The sequence below is a fragment of the Rhincodon typus genome, chromosome 20 (genome assembly GCF_021869965.1).
Source record: "Rhincodon typus isolate 14 chromosome 20, sRhiTyp1.1, whole genome shotgun sequence".
In the NCBI taxonomy this organism is placed as follows: Eukaryota; Metazoa; Chordata; class Chondrichthyes; order Orectolobiformes; family Rhincodontidae; genus Rhincodon; species Rhincodon typus.
Window position 1 is genome coordinate 41,250,482 of NC_063351.1, and position 20,126 is coordinate 41,270,607.

Below are 20,126 nucleotides of genomic sequence, written 5' to 3' on the forward strand. Positions count from 1 at the left end.
ATAAATGCAAATTCTTGTTGTAAGCTATTGTAGTAGTGGAGAAACTATTCTTAAACAATATGAGAGTGGTGAGATTTTTAACATGTGAATTCTGTCACTTTAAGCATAAGAACTACTGGCCAGCAGATTGAGATTTAGACCGAAAAACGAGTTTGGAAGTTGAAGATTTTAAGTCATTGGTTAATTGTGCTGCATCATAAAATGAAGTATATTGGATAATGAATTGAAACCATACTTTAGGAGATGAAAGGGACCTCAGTGCTGGAATGATTCTGCTTTCTGGTGACAACAAATCAGAGCGATGGAGGTTACATTTAATTGTGCTTTGGAGATTCCACAATACAGCCTTCAGCCTGAGACTTCTGGAAGGTAGCAACCGAAGATTTAATTTTGCTTTACAAAAAACTAACAAGCAGGATGTCTGAAAAAAGTGATCTATTTGGAACCCAGGGGGTGTTTTGTCGGAAATTATCTAATCTTTCTAAGGCAATCCCAACTTGGGAGAGGGATACAGTCCACAAGATGACTTGTCGAGTTTAACGTAATTTCCTAAATTGGACAGAATTATCTCGCAGGTTTTAGAAATGCAGGGATATATCTCCAACAATATATAGAAGTCACTTCTCAAGTAAGTTCCATGTAGAAATATGGAAGCTCCTGAACTGGTGCAATCATTAAGACATCAGCCCAGTTCAGGTCGTAGAATGAAACATAAACTATGTATTTGGTTAACTATCTACTCAAGTGCTCAGAAACAAAAAGAGTTGGGTGGAATCAATCTCAGAACATGTTGTGCCAAGTCTATGGAACAATTAGCTTTGAAGGACAGCGCTGTATTGTTTCTTGCTTTTTTATCCCTTTGTTGATCACTGAATGGCAAATTGCATTTCCTTTAGGGACAGCAACACCTTTGGGAGCAAATATCAGTGGAGTTTTTCATTGCGATCCCCAGTTAGTTTTATCATGCCTGAGGAAATAGTTCCAGATTGGACAATATCTCAGCACTTATGAAATTTCCAGTTGATGAAGTTCAAAGTTATACCTTTGGGGGAATTGAATGAGAGTTTTAATGCATTTAAAAAGGATTTTCTGATTGGTAAAATCAGCACATCTCTAAATGAGAGTATAACACTCCTGCATACATTATACAACAATACACCATTTCACTGGCTATATATACTTTGCAAAGATCATGGAATTATTATGGCACGGAAAGAGATCACTTGGCCAACATACCAGCTCTCCGCAGAAGAATGCGATCAGCTACTACGACTATACCACACCCCTCCCAACAACCCCCTGTTCTATCACTGACGTCCTGCAAATTTAGGAGGGATATGGGCCAAGCGCAGGCAGGTGGGACTAGTTTAGTCTGGGGTTATGGTCAGCATGGACTGGTTGGACCAATGGTCTGTTTCCATGCCGTATGACTCTAATTCTATAAGTGTCCATTCAATTTCCTTTTGGAAAAAAAATTATCATTGTACTTCAACCATGCTTACAATTATTAAGTTCCAGGTTGTGCCCATTTCTGCATAAAAAGGATCTTCTTCCTAATGCCCCACATTTTTTTCAATGTCATTTAGGTTTTATGGATTTTTCAAATCAACCTGTTCAGAGTAGTTATTGCATACCTCAAACCCAGGTATTGTGGCTCATAGGTTGGGGCAATACCCTGCACCACGACAGTCCTTTCTTAATCTTTGTTTCATCAGCTAATGATGGCAGGGAAGGAGATATGTTTCAGCTGATGAATGTGATGGCTAGGGAATACCAGTGTGATTGACAGCAATCACATCTGCAGAGAGTGTCTGCAGCTCAAAGAACCTATGTTATAAATTGATAAACAGGACCCCGAGTTTTGGGCAGTGCAAAACATCAAAGGTGTTCCAGAAATCAAATTTCACCCATTAGGCAATGTTGGAACAGAAGCCGGCCATTCAGTCCATCAAACCTGCTCTAGCTGATCATTTATTAAAATGCCACTTTTCCATACTGTCTCCTTATCCCTCAATGCTATTCATCCACAATAATCTATCAATATCAGTCTTGAAAAAGCTCAAAAATTGAGCTTTTGCAGCCTCTGTGATAAAGAATTCCAAAAATTCACCATCCTCTTGAGTGAAAAATTTCCCCCTTATCTCAGTTTGTCCTTATCTGGAGATTCTAGCTTAAAACAGTCAGGGGAAACATCCTATGGTATTTACATCCACGCGGTAAGAATTTTGTGAATTTCAATTAGATCAACTCTCATTCTTAAAAAATTTAAGAGAATACAGACCCAGTTTTCTCATCTTCTCCTCATGAGACAAGTCTGCCACCCCAGGGCTTGATTTGATGAACCTCTTTTGCACTTCTTCTGTGGCAAGTATATCCTTCCTTTGATAAGGAGACCAAAATTGCACACAATACTGCAGGTGCGATCTTCTCAAGGCTCTATACAATTGCGGCAAGATAGCTTTACTTCTGTAGTCAAATCCTCATTAAAGGAATGCCAACGTACCATTGCCTTCCCTACTGATTGTTACATCTGCAGGCTAGCTTTAAGGTACTTCAAATGTGGAAGGTGGTCAGGAACAGGAGTGTTGACTATGATTGAGGCAGGCAGTTATGGGGATGCAGAAGCAATAGAGAAATCTCAGTACTTGTAATTGTCTGACAAGTTTGAAGTTCTTGCAAGCTGTGTGGATGAGAACAGTGAATGCAGACAGGATGAACAGTCTGCCCATAGAACGCCATTCAAGTAAGTGGGCAAACAATAATATGTGGTTGTAAATGGGATAGCAGAGTTAGAGGGTTTCATACTGCTCTTTGCAGCTGAGACAGTTCTTCCTGACAGTTGCTGTATTTGCCTGGTGTCAGACTTAAGGACATCACCTCAGGATTGGAGGGAAACTTGGCATGGGAGGGGCAGGATCCATTTCTTGTAGTCCACATGCATACCACATTGGCAGGACTAGGGAGTATAAACAACGTGGATGAAATGGAAAAATAAGACCATTAAAGTAATATTCTCTGGATCACTACTTAAGCCACTGGCATAAGGTGAATCAAATTTAAAACTTGATGGCACACAATGAAAGCAGCATGTACATGTACTGCGGTAACTTGCAAACGTTCTTTTGATAGCAAATTGCGCATCTATGAGCTCTAACACCTAGAACAATGGAAGTAGATAGATAGGAATGACACCACCTACAAATTCCACTCCAAATCACACACCATCCTGACTTGGAAATATATTGTTGTTCCTTCATTGTCATGGGCAAAAATTATGGAGATTCCTCCCTTATTGCTGTAGTGATTGTAACAAGGTCAATCGGGTGGACCTTATAGAAAATACAGTGTGGAGCTTAGGCAGCATCAGAGGAGGAGGAAAGTCGACGTTTTGGGTTTACACCCTTTATTGGGACTGGGGAGGGAGCTGGGAAATAAATAGAGGAAGGGGTGTTGGGGCTGGGGGAAGATAGGTGGGATGGTAGATGATAGATGGATGCAGGCAGGGAGTAGTGGAGATTGGTCAGTGGGAAGGGTGGGGCGGATAGGTGAGAAAGAAGATGGACAGGTTGTGTCAGGTCAAGGAGGTGGGGATGAGAGGGAGGGTTGGACATGGGATGAGGCCGGGAGCGGGGAGATTTTGAAACTGGTGAATTCTATGTTGAGGCCATTGAGCTGTAAACTCCCGAGGTGGAATATGAGACGTTGTTCCTCCAGCTTACATGTGGCATCATTGAGACACTGGAGGAGGCCCAGGATGGACAAGTCACCAGGGGAATGGGAGGGGTGTTAAAATGTTTGGCAACCAAAAGGTGTTGTTATAGCGTACAGAGTGCAAATGGTCACTGAGTCTGTGCTTGGCACCAGTGTAGAGGAGACCACATCAGGAGCAATGCATACAGTAGACCAGGTTGGAGGACATACATGTGAATGCCTGTCGGATTTGGAAGGATTGTTTCGGCCTTGGACGGAGGTGAGAGGGGAAGTGTAGGGGCAGGTGTAGCACTTCCTGCGGTTGTTGGGAAAAGTGCCATGTGTTGTGGAGTTGGAGTGTAGTGTGGAGCGAACAAGGGAGTGAGCGGTCCCTACTCATAGAAGATGAGTTCCCTGATTGGGGCTGTTAATCTGGTCCAATCAGGCAGCCCTGGCTGACAGATAAGAACAGGGCTGACAGATAAGAACAGGAGTGTCAGGGGCTCTGCTCACTCTCAGAGCTGGTTCTGAAGGAGCTGGTTCAGTGTCAAGGACTCTCCACGTGTAAACAAGATACTGGCCTCTGGGGAGTTATTTCAGTGGTGATGAGAGGAAAGCATACTCCTGAAGAAATTCGCTTACAACAGTCATCTTTGAGTTAGGGTAAGCATTTCTGGCATCATGCTGTTATTTGGGAACCTTGACTCTTTTGATCCTGCTGTCGAAATGGTGGAAAGAATGCATTGGAACAGATGAAAAGCAATGAGTATTTCTCCTGATAGCTTGTGGACCCATAGCTTTTTAGGTTATTAGGAGCCTAACTTTCTCTGAGGTACCAGGTACTAAAACCTTTCAAGAGTTGATGGGTTTAGTCAAGGAATATTACAACTCCAAGCCTCCTCTAATTCTGAAATGCTATTGGTTTTACGTGGCAATTCAAGAACCAGCGAATCATATTGGGATTTTTCACTCAGTTAAGATGACTGGCAGAGGCATGTGACTTTGGTTTAATAATTAATAAGATGCTGAGAGACTGTTTGTTTGGTATGTGGGATTAATAATGTAACCATGCAAAAGTGCCAACTAGCTTGAAGCCCAACTGGACATCAAACAGGCACTACAACTGGCTTTGTCATTGAAAAATGGGTCAATTAAAGCATGAGTTGCAGGATATTCCGATGGAAGTGGACACCCTTGCCAGTCTAACTGAGCTTGGGGTTCACCACTTGATTGCTGTTAATTGCCTAGCCTCAATCAGGACATATCCTGAACAGAGGGACTCTAGGTCAGCCCACAGCAAAACCCCAAAACAAAGCCAAACCTTGGCCAAATAGTTTCAGAATCTGGGCTGGCAAGCCATTGTGGTTGCTGCCAGTATATCGATCTGAGCCAGCAAAAGAATCCCACTCAAACTAAATTGAATAAGAGAACTCATAGGCCAGTATCCAGGAGAGTGCACACCCTGGAAAGTCCACCTATATCTGGTTTGGAACAGGTAAATTACTTAGCAACATCCAAATCAGAACCAATCAAATTAAATGTCTGGTTAAAAGGTCATCCGGTTCTAATGGAGGTTTAATGAAGCGTAGAAACATGGAAGATCGGAGCAGGAGGAGGCCATTTGGCCCTTTGAGCCTGCTCTGCCATTCTTCATGATCATGGCTGAACGTCCAAACTCAACAGCCTAATCCTGCTTTCTCCCCATTACCTTTGATCCCATTCACCCCAAGTGCTGTATCCAGCCGCCCCTTGAATACATTCATTGTTTCAGCATCAACTACTTCCTGTGGTAATGAATTCCACAGGCTCACCACTCTTTGGGTGAAGAAATGTCTCCTCATCTCTGCCCTAAATGGTCTACCCTGAATCCTCAGACTGTGACCCCTGGTTCTGGATACACCCACCATTGGGAATATCCTCCCTGCATCTACCCTGTCCAGACCTGTCAGAATTTTGTAAGTTTCTTTGCCAATACTGGTGTGGCCGTTTCAGTGATTGCAGAACTAGCCTTTAACAAAATTTGCTCTGGACTCCGATCCTTAAGTTTGTGCAAGACTTTGGCCAGACTGAGATCCTATACTGGGAAACCTTTACAGATTAAGGGTAGAACTTCGGTTCCGGTCTGTTATCAGAAGTAGCTGGTTCAGTTACCAAAGATTGCAGTAAAAGACTCAGCCCCAAGCATTACAGGACAAAATTGGTTGCGAAAGATTCAGCTAGATTGGCTCAACATTTTTCGATTAGGAAATGAAGTGAAGTTTCAATTGAATACCTGGATGTTTTTCAGGAAGGTTTAGGGACTATCAAAGGAGCTGTGGCTGCCTTGTATGTTGACCAGGAAGCAATTCCATGATTCTGCAAGGCCCACCCAGTGCCATCTGCCTTGTGGGCAAAAGTAGAAGCAGAAATCAGAAGGCTGGAAAGCGAAGGAATCACCAAACCATTCCAGCTTGCAGAATGGGCAGCACCAGGTCATACCGATTGTGAAGCCGAATGGGTCGGTTCGCCTTTTTGGGAATGTTATACAAATGTTAAACAGCTGGATAAATATCCAGTCCCTCACACAAAGGATTTACATGCAAAGCTGGCAGAATCTTTCCTGGAACATGGACATGAGCCATGCATACTTGTACTGTGCTGTACTGTTCTATGTTCTATTGCAGTTAGATGAGGATTCCCGGAAGTATGCTACAATTAATATCCAAAAGGGTTTGTGCCAATATATGAGACTGCCATTTGGGGTATCATCAGCCCATGCAATTTTTCAGCAGACGATGGAGAAAATTTTACACGGTCTATCCAGGTTGCCATTTATGAAGATAACGTGCTAATAACAGGGAAGATCACTAGCACTTTGGAGACCTTGGACATTGTCCTTCGATGTTTCTCCCAGGCAAGCATATGCCTTATAAGGGAAATACATGTTCCAGACACCCCATGTAACCTACTTGGTCTACAAGTCAACACACTGTGTTACACCTGTTGGAAAGATAAAGTGAGAGTGATCAATGGTGCCCAATTCCCATGTCTGTACTGGAGCTTAGGCCTTTCCTTTGGCTGGTGAATTTTTACAGACAGTTTGGAAAATGACCTAGCCCCCATCTTGGCATCTTGGCATCAGCTCTTTAAAAAAGGGTCAGGCTTGGAAATGGACATGAAGCCAAGCCATAGCTTTCAGGGAAGTGAAGAAACAGCTATCACACTCTTAAGGTGTTGGTACACTATGATCCCAAGTGAGGTCTGGTATTGACATATGATGCCTCCCCATATGGCATCGGGGTGGTATTAGCTCATATGTAGCCCATTGGAGAGGAATGCCAATAGCGTCTCCTATTTGAGACGGAGATGAAGAGTGTGTTTTACAATAAGTTCAAATAAAGTACAAAAATGTGAAAAATATTAGACCGGAGCAAAGCAATGCATTAAATCAAAACAAACAAATTCTTTGTTCCCTAAGCAACATTAAAAGCAAAAAAAAACCTAAGGCCAAAATTCATCAGCGTCACAGTGAGCAACATCAATGTTGATTAATTAGTTTGCTTGAAGCAATGTTCAGGAGATTGACCTTGATGTCTGGATATTCCACATCAATTCTGGAGGCTTGGCAGCCCTGCTGGCTCCATCCTATTTATGCAGTTATTCAAAACTCTGCAGGTACATGATTATGATTTTGTGGATCAGCTTTGGATCCGTGAGTTGCTTTCTTGTCTTTAGTTCAGAAAATCATAAGTTCCATGTTCTACTACACTGCAACACAGTGCTGTGGGAGTAGAGTGATGTTGAAGATGCAGTCTTTTGGATGAGCTGTTAAACCAAGGCCCTCTGTTTTCTCTCATGTGTTGTAAAAATTCCCATTGCCAACATATGGAAAAAGGCATGGAACTGCATCTGATGTCTTGTTTAATAATTACCTCTCTATCCGCATCATTTTGTATGAAAAAAAATGATCTGGTCATTATCACACTGCTATATGTGGGAACTTGCTGATTTCCTACACTACAACAGTGATTACATTTTAAAAGCGTAGTATTAGCCATAAAGAGCTTTGGACATCTCAAGGTCATAAATGGCACTAAAAGAAATGCAGTTTTTTTTTAAAGAAAGCTCAGAAATTTCCACTGCTGCTAGCTTGATGTGCAGTGCAAACTCTGGAATTCTTGCACAAATGGGCCCAGAGAAGTCAGAAATTCCCATGTTTCTGAATGACAAATCACTTGCCTCCAGGGTATGATCAGCTGGAGACAATCTGCTGCAATCAGTATTTTGCGTTTATAAATGGCTGTGTGGAGCCAGCTGTCCAGGACACATCCTGAAGGATGGGCAGGCATTTGGTGAATTTATTGTCCAAAAGTCCCTTCTGCATCCAGGGTCCCATTTATTTTTATCTCTACTGGGTAGGAATCATGTTTACAAGCACTTGTTAGGCCCTCCCAGGATAGCTACAGCACATGGTTAGATACAGAGTAAAGTTATCGCGATATATCCACTTCATTCACTCCCATGGCAGATACAGCACAAGTCAATATTGAGTAAATCTCGTTCCACATTGATAATTAGACACTCTCAGGGTTGGTATAGCATGGATTAGGCCTTAGAATGGGAGGAGGCCATTCAGCCTCTTGAACATGTTCTGCTATTCAATCAGATCATAGCTGATCTGTGCCTAAACTCCCACTAACAAGTAGTATGTACGACATGGATTCATTATGATTTATGTCTCCAAGTAAAATGTACTTTGGTATGTAAAATACCAAAACCTGATTGTAAAAGATAAATGCATTACTATAGTTGCTAATGTACTTCATAGCTCACTAACCTTTTCTGTCTCTGGCTCACCTTCCCTCTGGCTTGCTGCTACTCCCACCCTGTTCACTGTCCTGCTCATTTGACATCTTTCCCATGCACTGAGCCTACTGTTCACTGTTTTGCCCCTGACCCTCCCAGTCACCCACCCCTGTCTTGCATACCAACCCTCCAGTTTGTTGCCTATCTCATGCTGGCTGCCTCTCCCGCTCATCACTTCCCTTCCTAAATCCTCTGGGCGCCACCCTTTCCTCTCACTCAACACTTTCTACTCCCAGATCCATGCCATAAATGACAGGTTAAGAGAAGGACAACAAGAGGCAGGAAACAAGCAAAGGGTTGGTGAACAGGACAGATGAGTGGATAACGAAGAATGAGACAGTGAGTGTTAGGGTCAGTGAGCAGATGACAGGAAAGAGAGTCATAACTGACATGACCACAGTGTCACGAGTACTGCTATTTCAAGGAATCAGCTGCATTTGTGCAACTTGGCCTCATAACTGTTTCTCTTTGACATTACTTTGGTGAATTTCCACTGTTTCCATTCCAATGCCAATCTATCCTCCCTGTGTCAGTAAGACCAGGTTTTCGGATAAACTTTGCAGAAAAGTCCCAAGTGACATGTAAAAGATTAGTTAGTGGTATTAATGTGGGCATCACATATTCTACCTGTTAGAAGAAAACAATTTGGTAGAAATCCCTCATTTCAGTAACAGGAAAGGCATATTGCCTTATCACAGGTTTGTCTGTGTCTGCATTTGGTACCATCTTGAATTGTGATTAGTGGCTAACTGGATGATAATTAGTTTCTAACACTAATATCCTGTGTAAACTGTCTTGATGCCCTTTGCTGTCCTTTCTGCTGTACTGTCCAGATTCTGTTAGAAGTATCTTGCTAATCTAGCCTGTTCTGCTGAGTAGCTTAATATTCATTGGGTGTGGATCCTCTAACTTTCACATTGGGCGGCAGTGAGAACGGTGTAACATTCAATAAATACTGCTCTTCCTGTGTAACAGACTGTTCAGTATGCACAGATCTCCCTGTTTAATACACCAGTGCATGCAGATCCCTGTTTAAGACACTGTTCAGAACACCCAGATCTCCCTGCTTAGCGCACTGTTCAGTACACACAGCTCACCCCATTTAACACTGTTCAATACACACAGCTTTCCCTGTTCAACATACTGTTCAGTACACACAGATTCTTGATTGGCTAAGTATTTAGTCTGTATCGCTCATGGATATATTTTTCCCTCATGTGTTATGTAATGCCCAGTCTTATAAGGAGGCCTCCCACTGTGTAATGCTGCGCTGGCTGTCTGCCCAAGGCAATCAGTCTGAACAGAACTTTCCTTGTGTGCATGGGCAAAATTACTTGAAGGTCCATTATCCTTAGGAATGTCTTATTTGAATTGAGAATCTGACCTTGAGGAAAAAAAACTCAACTTTAGGCAGGAAGGGAGAACTGAAGGTGATTAATTTAAGTTTCAGGAGAGAAGGGTTGGAGCAGAGAATTGACTCCAAACTCTGGGATCATGTTAACCAGTGTGCTTCTGGAGTGAGCACTGTGATTGCTTGCATTGTTTGTAATTTAAGGTATTAGTTACCTATTCTACAGTCTTTTTTAGTGAGATGTTTGTAGGTTCAAGTTCAATCCCAGGGATTTGACAGCAGGTAATTGAGAATGACAATCCCAGCACAATGTTTTGAGAGCGCTGCATACTCAAAGGGGCTGTATAGAAGGAGTACTCCATTCAGAACTGCTGAATGCGAGCAAAAGTGAAGCTAAAGAATTCCATTATGTCAATAAGGTCCACCTTGTTCTGTGCTCAGTACTTATCCCTTAATCAATATTGTTGAAACTGACATCTGGTCACTTATTGTAAAGCTGTTTGTGAGATGCGTTTACTATCTGTGAGATGCATGTGTTGGCTGCAGTCTTCCCTGCATTGAAACAGTGGCTAGACCACGGCCCTTAATTGGGAAGAAGGCTAGTCTTGTTACCTGATGGTTGACTGTCAAAAACCAGTCATTATCCCCCATATTTTCCAAAATTCTAAAGACAAAAAAGCATTAAGTATTGAAAAAAAATCACAATTTTATTATAAAGAAACGGAAATTGCTGGAGAAAACACAGTTCTGGTAGCATCTGTGGAGAGGGAAACAGTTAACATTTTGAGTTTGATATGCTTCTTCTTCAGCTGTGACCTTCCAGACCAGCTGTGTTTCTCCAGTAATTTCTGAATTTGTTTCATTTATCCAGCATCCATAGTGTTTTGCTTTCTCATATTTATTAAACCCCTTTGACTTTTCTCATGGATTTTGCCGACAGTAGTGTCCTGGAGATGACCTTCAATTCAAGGAGACTCCAGGGTTATTTTGGAGGGTTTGCAATCCCTTAGGAGCAGGAACATTGTTGATCCTTAATCCCAAGTGCACGTCGGTAAGACCTCTTATTACTCAACTCAAAGCAGAAATCAAAGATGTGACTTTGTAATTTGTTATTGCCAGTACAGCCGTGGGCAGTCCAGTTACTAGATTTGTATTGTTTGACCTCTGAACATAGCCCAGGAAAAACGAAAAATTGTGGGCTATGGTTCTTAAAGGGTTAACATTCTTATTTTCTCGACTGGTAGTAGGAGAGAGGAGAGAGGGAGGGAAAGAGCAGGGTAGAGAGGGGGGAAGGTGAATGACTTCTATTCGATGAATAAGCACTGCAGATCCAGCCAAAAGGGGTTAAGGTTTCTCCCTGTCGAGAGAGCAATGATGGATAGTGAAAGGAATTTGATGGGAGCAGGGTTTTTCAGTGTAGAAAACAACCTTAACAACCTTTTAGAGAGAGCGAGAGAGAAAATCTGGGTCACATGCTTGTTGTTGCTTTGCCATCTCTTGTTTCCTGGGTTACCCTGCCAGACATACACTCCACCCACTGAATTTAGTATTTGCATATTAATGAGTGGAGGCATTCCGCCTTTGAGGGACGAATAATTTCTGCTTCCTGTTTCTCTGATTGTCCCTCTTTTTTTCCTCCTTCCCAGAGATTTCAGTACGTGACATCAACACACACAGGACACCATGAAGTAGAGAGAGGCTGTACTGTCTGCTTGTTGCAACCAGAAGGGAAAAAAAGGATTAAACAAAAACATACATACGTATAAGAAGGGAGTTCAGAGATGTGAAAAATGTCAGGAGGTTGTTCATGTCCTGGTGAGTACAGTATACTCCAGTAACTAATGGGTAACCAATTAACTTTATTGATGTGGAAATTTGTGATTTATGTAGGGCTGGGTTGAGGCCTGTGGTTCCACATTATTTTCAGTTCAGGCATAGCTGTGGAAGCAGAGAAGGAAAAAGATCCTTAATGTGTTTTTTTTGTGGTTGAACCATTTTAGATCTGATCTGCAAGGATTTTTTTCCCTGCAATAGCACTCGTAGTGTATAACAAAATGATGCCTGACGAATGTTTTAATTTAGATTTCTGTGCACACACACGTGTGTGCGTTGCACTTGTGGTTATTGCGTATTTAGTAATCTTGTAAAACACAAAGTAAAATGGGGTTTATAATATCCTCCAGTAGTCACATCATCAGTAAACTTTTACATTTGTTTTTGTAAGAGTGCGGCACAAAACTAATAATTCTCATTTGCTTTTGTAGCTGTGATGCCTTCCTGCCATTTCATTCCAATAAATATTGCAGATATTTACTTACCATGCTTTTTAAAACAATTAGTGAGGTTCCTGGAAGTGAAAATGTGTTAGTGGCTTGTTATCGACCAGGGATTTATGTAAACTTGTACAACATAAGTATTTGGGGTGTTTGTACCCCATAGACGAGGAGCTTTCCAGATTTGGCTCCCTATCTGCCAAGAGTCTCACACTGTGTGCTGATCAACCTTGGGCTGGTGAAGGAATAAATCAGCTAGGTTTCTTATTTTTAAATACTTCTAAGGCCTCACCCACCCCATTATGTCTGTAGCCTCCTCTAGCCAATAACCCTCCAAGGTACCAAGGGATTGTCAGCTGGAGAGGGCTACAGAGATAAAGTGGACCGGACATCATAGAATTATTTGAAATCTTACTTCCCCAGCATTGGAAGATGTGCCTTCAGTTCCTGAGCCCTAAGCTCTGGGAATTCTCTCCTCAAGCATCTTGAGATATCTTTCCTCCTTCAAGGTTTTTCCTTAAAACCTACTTTGATCAAGCTTTTAGCCACCTGTCCAAATATTTCCTTATGCAAAGCATCTTTGCTTAGGGGAGGCAAAGACCATAGCTAGACTACTAATCCAGAAATTCAGCTAATGTTCTGGGGACCTGAGCTTGAATCCCACCACAACAGATGGTAGAATATGAATTCAAGAAAAGAAATCTGGAATTATGAATCTACTGATAACCATGGAACTATTATCGATTGTCAGAAAAACCCACCTGGCTCATTGATGTCCTTCAGGGAAGGAAATCCACCATCCTCACCTGCTCCAGAGCCACAGCGATGTAGTTGACTCTCAACTGTGCTTTGAAATGGCCTAGCAAGCCACTCAGTTGTATCAATCGCTATGAAATCTCCATGAAGAAATTAAATCATTTAGATCACCTGGCATTGACCTAAGCACCAGAAATGACACTGGCAAAAATAGCACAACGTCAAAGTCCACCTTACTAACATCTGAAGGCTAGTGCCAAAATTGGGAGAGCAATCTTACAGACTAGTCAAGCAACAGCCTGACATAGTCATGCCCATAGAATCATACCTTCAAGACAACATTCCAAACATCACCATCACTGTCCCTGGATATGTCCTGTCCCACTGGCAAGAATGGATCCAACAGAGCTGGTGACACGGCTGGGTGGGAATTGCCCTGGGAGTCCTCAACATTGATTCATGACCCCATGAAGTTTTGTGGTTTCAGGTTAAACATGGGCAGGAAAACCTCCTGCTGATTACCGCTTACTGATGAATCAGTATTGCTCAATGTTGAACAGCACTTTTTAAAATTTATTCATGGGATGACGACGTCGCTAGCTAGACAGCATTTATTGCCCATCCCTAATTTCCCAGAGGGCAGTAAAGAGTCAAGCACATTGCTGTGGGCCTGGATTCACATGTAGGCCAGACCAGATGCTAGACTATATCTGCAGCAAGTGGTGAGGGAACCAACAAAAGGGAAAAACGTACTTGACTTCATCCTTACCAGGCTGTAGATGCATCTCTCGATGACTGTATAGGTAAGAGTGACCAGCGCACAGTCCTTGTGGAGATGAAGTCCCACCTTCACATTAAGAATACCCTCCAATGTGTTGTGTTGGGCTATCACAGCGCTAAATGGGACAGACTTCAAACAGATCTAGCAACTCAAGACTGCGCATCATTCGGCGCTGTGGCCTATCAACAACAGCAGCAGAATTGTACTCCACAATCTGCAGCCTCATGATGTGGCAAATGTCCCATTCATCCATTACCATCAAGCTCAGGGATCAACCCGTGTTCATCAGAGAGTGCAGGAGGCATGACAGGAGCAAACCAGGCATACTCATAAATGGTGTCAACCTTGTGAAGCTACCAAACAAGATTACTTGCGTGCCAAACAACATAAGCAGTAAGTGATAGACAAAGCAAAGTGATTTCACAATCAATATATCAGATACAAGCTCAGCAGTCCTGCTACATCAAATTGTGAATGGTGGTGGACAGTTAAACAACTCGCTGGATGAGAAGCTTTGCAAATAGCCCCATCTCCAATGTCAGGAAAGCCCAGTGCATTAGTGCAAAGATAAGGCTGATGCATTCACAGAAATCTTAAGCCAGAAGTGCCAAGTTGATCATCCATTCAGCCTCCTCCAGTGGTCCTCAGCATCACAGATGCCAGTCCTTGGCCAATTCACTTAATTTCAAGAAATGGTTGGAAGCAGTGGATAATGCAAAGGCTATGGGACCTGACAAGTTTCCAGCAATAGGACTGAAGACTTACATTCCAGACTTTGCTGTTGCCTGAACCAAGCTGTTCCAATGCAGTTACAACAGTGGCATCTACCTGACAATGTGGAAAACTGCCCAGTGTGTCCTGTACACAAAAGACAAGTCAAATCCAACGTGGCCAATTACCATCCAATCAGTCTACTCTTGATCATCAATAAAGGGATGGAAGGTGTCATCAAATTGACTATCAAGCAACAAACTGCAGAGTGATGCCCAGTTTGGCTTCTGCGAAGCCCACTTAGCTCGTGACCTCATTTCAGCCTTGGGTCATTCATGGGCAAAAGAGTTAAATTCTGGAGGTGAGACCAGAGTGGCAGAGTTTGACATCAGAGCTTCATTCGACTGAATATGACATCACAGAGCCCTAGCAAAAGTGAAATCAATGGGAATCGGGGACACACTCCCTGCTGGTTGGGAGTCATACTAGCATATAGGAAAATGTTTGAGATTGTTGGAGGTCAGTCATCTCAGCTCCAGGATATCTCTGCAACAGTTCCCCAGGTTAGTAGAGCAAATATATAGTATAAAAAAATGTATAAAATAGAAAACATTCTAATTCTTAGAAAGTAGATTAGATTGGTTTCAGGAGATAGATTCTATTTCAGCAGTTTGGAGAGATCACTGGTAGAATGATGCAAAAGTGACATTTGAACAGGTTTGGAAAGGATGCAGAAAATACGCAATTCTACAACACCTTTTTAGACCCTCAATATGCCCCAAAGAACTTCACACGTGGTGGAATATTTTTGAAATCTTGCGACTATTGCTAATGGCGGAAATACACCAAGCTCTCATAAACAGCTATTTTGTAAGATCTTAGCTGGAGGAAAAATATTGTTCAGGATGCCAGGGAAAATATCCCATTGTGCTTCAAAATAGTGTTCTGGGATCTTTTACATTCACCTGGGGAGGAAGACGGTACTGCAATGAGAATGTCATTCTGTGTTATGCACTCAACTCTCTGTGGCGGACCTGAACAATGAACCTCTGACTCCAAGGCAGGTGTGGTGCCTACTGAGCCATGTTTGATATGGGAGAGCAGTGGGGAGAAGGCTTTGAAGAGGGAATTCTAGAGAGTGGGTTCCAGTGGAAAACACATTTGGGTTCACTAGTGTTGTGGCCATGGTATTGAATTGGTAAGTTTGAGTTTAAATCAGTGATGAAAGTGAATTTATGCACTGCCAAGGATAGAATGAAAATGAAAACTGATGGATTGTTGTTAAATGAAAGTCGAAACCTGCCACTCACTACAACAACAACCTGATTGTCTGTAGCACTAGAAAATCAGTGAAACCTGTGGTGGTCTCTCACAGTAGCATCACTTTGCTTAGTTATGGGTTTCATAATTGTTTTAAATAGAGACTCTGGGAAGGTGCAAAATGAGATTTGCAAAAATGACATCTTCTAACAGAAAGGACACAGATTTTATGGGCTAGTTAGACAAAAAATGTTTCTACTTCTAGCAGTCCAAAGTCCGAGGCCATAAATGCAAGATTATCACTAAAAATCAAATACAGAACTCCGGAGAGACCTTTTTTGATCTGGTGAGAGTATGGTATTTGCTATTACAAGGAGTATTTGAGGTGAACAGCATAGATTAATTTAAGAGGAAGCTAGATAAGTACATGAGGGAGAAAGAATTAGAAGAATATGATGAGATGAAGGGAGGGTGGGAGGCTTGTGTGGAGTTGAAATGCTGTCATAAACTGACTGGCTTTATTGGCCTGTTGTTCTGCTGCACATATGATGTAACTTGATGGTATTAAATAAAATTTGACACAAGGACACTTAATAGCTGGTCACCAAAACTTTGCTCAAAGAGGTAGGTTTTCAAAACTTTCTGAAAGGAAGAGAGGTGATTGAAGAGGCAGAGACATTTATTGGGAGAATTCTAGAGTTCCAAGCCTTGACAGCTGAAGACATGGCTGCCAATAGTGAAGCAATTAAAATCAAGAAAAACCGGAAGATATGTGGATGCTGTAAATCAGAAGCAAAAACAGAAATTGCTGGAAAAACACAGCAGGTCAGGAAGCTTCTGTGGAGAGAAATCAGAGTTAACATTTCAGTTCGATTGACCTTTCCTCAGATCTGCTGAGCTTTTCCAGCAATTTCTGTTTTTGTTTCCAATTAAAATTAAGAATGCACAGGAGGCCAGGACTGGAAGAGTGCAGAGATCTCAAAAGGTTTGAAGGGATGGAGCAAATCACAGAGAAAAGGATGAGAATTTTAAAATGAAGTCTTTCCCAGACTGGAAAGTCAATAAAGGTTGGTGAGTCCATCAGGTGTTATGTGAACAGAGCTCTAAGGAATGAAGGGAACTGAAGGCAATTTTATTTTAAATTCATTCTTCGGTTGTAACAAGTCTGACATTTATTTCCTGACTTTAACTGCGCTTAAGGAATCAATGGTCGTACTTCTCAAGCCCCTGCATTGTGTGTGTTGTAGGGGTTCCTACATTGCTCTTGGTTCCAGGATTTTTACTGTGCTGGAGGAGTTTGCAGTTGTGTGGTGGGAAGAGGCTACTGGGAAAAATGTTTTCCAGTCAATGTGTTGAGGGTTGGGAGCAAGTGGCGACGAATGAGCAGGATATAGCACAAACAAAATTTGGGTGACTGGAAGTTTGGAGAAGTTTTTTTTAAAATCATTAATGGGATGAGGGCATCGCTGGCTAGGCAGCATTTATTGCCCATCCCTAATTGCCCAGAGGGCAGTTCAGAGTCAACCACATTGCTGTGGGTCTGGAGTCACATGTAGGCCAGACCAAGTAAGGATGGCAGTTTCCTTCTCTAAAGGACATTAGTGAATCAGATCGGTATTTTCCAACAATCGGCAATGGATTCATGGCCATTATTAGATTCTTAATTACAGATTTTTTTTATTGAATTCAAATTCCACCATCTGCTATAGTGGGATTCGAACCCTGGTCCCCAAATGTTATTTTGGTCTCTGGATTAACGGTCTAGTGATAATTACACTAGGCCATCGCCTCCCCTTAAATTGAAGTTCACAGAACATAGCTTTACATCCTCTAATTTGGAGATACTTTATCACATGTTGTATGTTACTGGACCAATAATTCTGATACCTGGACTGATAATCTGCCCACATGCTTTCAAATTCCAACCATTTAAAATCAGTTAATAAACTAAATCTGGTGACCATGAAATTACCAGATTCTGGTTAAAAACCCCATCCAGTTAGAGAGTCATAGAGACATAGGGCACGGAAACAGACCCTTTGGTCCAACCAGTCCATGCTGAACATAATCCCAAACTAAATTAGTCTCACCTGCCTGCTCCTGGCCCATATCCCTCCAAACCTTTCCTATTCATGTATCCATCCAAATGTTTTTTAAATGTTGTAATTGTACCTGGGAACACCACTTCCTCAGGAAGTTCATTCCATATGCGAACCACCCTCTGTGTAAAAAAAAATTGCCTCTTATGTCTTTTTTAAATCTCTCTCCTCTCACCTTAAAAATGTGTCCCCTGGTCTTGAAATTTCCCATTTTAGGGAAAAGACAACTACTATCAACTCTATCTATCATTATTTTATATTTTATCTAACTCTATCATTATTTTATAAACTTCTATCAGGTCACCTCTCAAACTCCTATGCTCCATTGAGGAAAATACCAACCTTTCCTTTATAACTCAAACCTTCCATACCCAGCAACATCCTGGTAAATCTCTTCTGAACCCTCTCCAACTTGATAATATCCTTCCCATAACTGGGCGACCAGAACTGGACATAGTATTCCATAAGAGACCTCATCAATGTCCTGTACAACCTTAACACAATGTCCCAACTCCTATACTGATAGGTTTGAGCAATGAAGGAAAGCATGCTAAATGCCTTTTTAACCATCCTGTCTATATGTGATCTTTAAAGAAGTATGTACCTGCACCCCTAGGTCCCTCCTTTCTACGACACTAACTGTATAATTAGTGTCGTAGAACAGGCATTAATTGTATAAGCCCTACCCTTGTTTGTTGTACCAAATGGAATACCTCACCTGTATCTAGATTGAACTCCATCTGCCATTTTTCAGCCCATTGACCCATTTGATCAGAATCCCTTTGGAATCTTAGAAAACCTTCTTCACTGTCTACAATGCCACCAATTTTGGTGTCATCTGCAAACTCACTAACCATGCCTTCTATATTCTTGTCCAAATCTTTTACGTAAATGACAAACAAAAGAGAACCCAGAACCAATCCCTGTGGAACACTGCTGGTCACAGGCCTCCAGCGCAAAAAGCAACTCTTCACTATTACTCTTCGTCTCCTGCCGTTAGGCCAATTATTTATCCAATTGACAAGCTCACCCTGAATCCTAGGTGACCTAACTTTACTAATCCCTGCCTCTTCGACCTATTTGTTTCCTCTCCACCTATCCTCTCCTCTATCCATCTTCTATCCGCCTCCCCCTCTCTCCCTATTTATTTCAGAACCCCCTTCCCCTCCCCCATTTCCGATGAAGGGTCTAGGCCCGAAACGTCAGCCTTTCTACTCCTATGATGCTGTTTAGCCTGCTGTGTTCATCCAGCTCGGCACCTTGTTGTCTCGGATTCTCCAGCATCTGCAGTTCCTACTATCTCTTACTAATTAGACTACCTGGCAGAACCTTGTCAAAGGCTTTATTAAAGTCCAAATAAACAACATCTACTACTCTGCCATCATCAACTTTTTTGGTAAATTCCTCGAAAAACTCAATCAAGTTTGAGAGGCACGATTTTCCTCGCACAAAACCACGCTGACTATCCCTAATCAATTTTTGCCTTTCTAAATGTCCATAAATCCTATCTTTTATAACCACCTCCAACAATTTACCCACAACTGAAGTCAGACTCACAGGTCTATAGTTCCTCCATTTCACCTTACGACCTTTCTTAAACATACTATATTAGCGACCCTCCAGTTATCAAGCACCTCACCCATAGTTATAGATGATGTAAATATTTCTGCAAGGGGTCTTGTAATTTCCTCCCTTACTTCCGGCAACATGCTGGGACACATTAGATCAGGTCCTGGAGATTTATCCACCTTTGTATTCTCTAAGACCTCCTGAACTTCCTCTTCTATAATATGAACTGTTTTTAAAACATCAAAATGTATTTCTCTGATTTCTCTAGACTCCATTTCTTTCTCCACTAAAAAATGAAGTGAAATATTCATTTAATATCTCTCCCATCTCCTGGGGTTCAACACAAGGATGACTTCCTTTATCTTTAAGAGGCCCTGCCCTTTCTCTAGTTATCTTCTTGCTCTTAATGTATTTGTAGAATCTGTTTGGATTATCCTCAACATTATCTGCCAATGCTATCTCATGACCCCTCTTTGCCTTCCTGATTTCTCTCTTAAGAATGCCCCTACACTCTTTATATTGATTAAAAGATTCAACTGAACCAAATTGTCTATATCTTAAAAAAAATTTCTCTTTTATTAGTGATTAGAACCTCAATATCCTTATTCATCCATTGTTCCTTAAACCTACCAGTCTTACCCTTCACTCTAACAGGAACAAAATGCCACTGAACTCTCGTCATCACACTCTTGAATGCCTCCCACATGTTAGACATCCTTTTACCTGCGAACAGTTTACTCCAATCAAATTTTGAAAGTCCTTGTTTCATATCATTAAAATTTGCCTTACTC

General features: G+C 41.8%; 1 protein-coding gene across 3 annotated transcripts in view; it reads left to right on the plus strand.

The window, feature by feature from the left end:
• Window positions 1–20,126, plus strand: part of ldb1a (LIM domain binding 1a) — a 104,128-nt gene that overhangs the window by 8,166 nt on the left and 75,836 nt on the right. For 2 of the 3 annotated variants that reach the window (XM_048608855.1, XM_048608856.1), the window contains exon 2: window positions 11,533–11,701. In XM_048608855.1, coding sequence (XP_048464812.1) covers window positions 11,677–11,701 — 25 coding nt within the window. In that variant the 5' untranslated portion in view covers window positions 11,533–11,676. Of the gene's footprint in view, window positions 1–11,443; window positions 11,702–20,126 lie in introns of those variants that run through there. The other variant, XM_048608857.1, reaches the window with a different exon arrangement.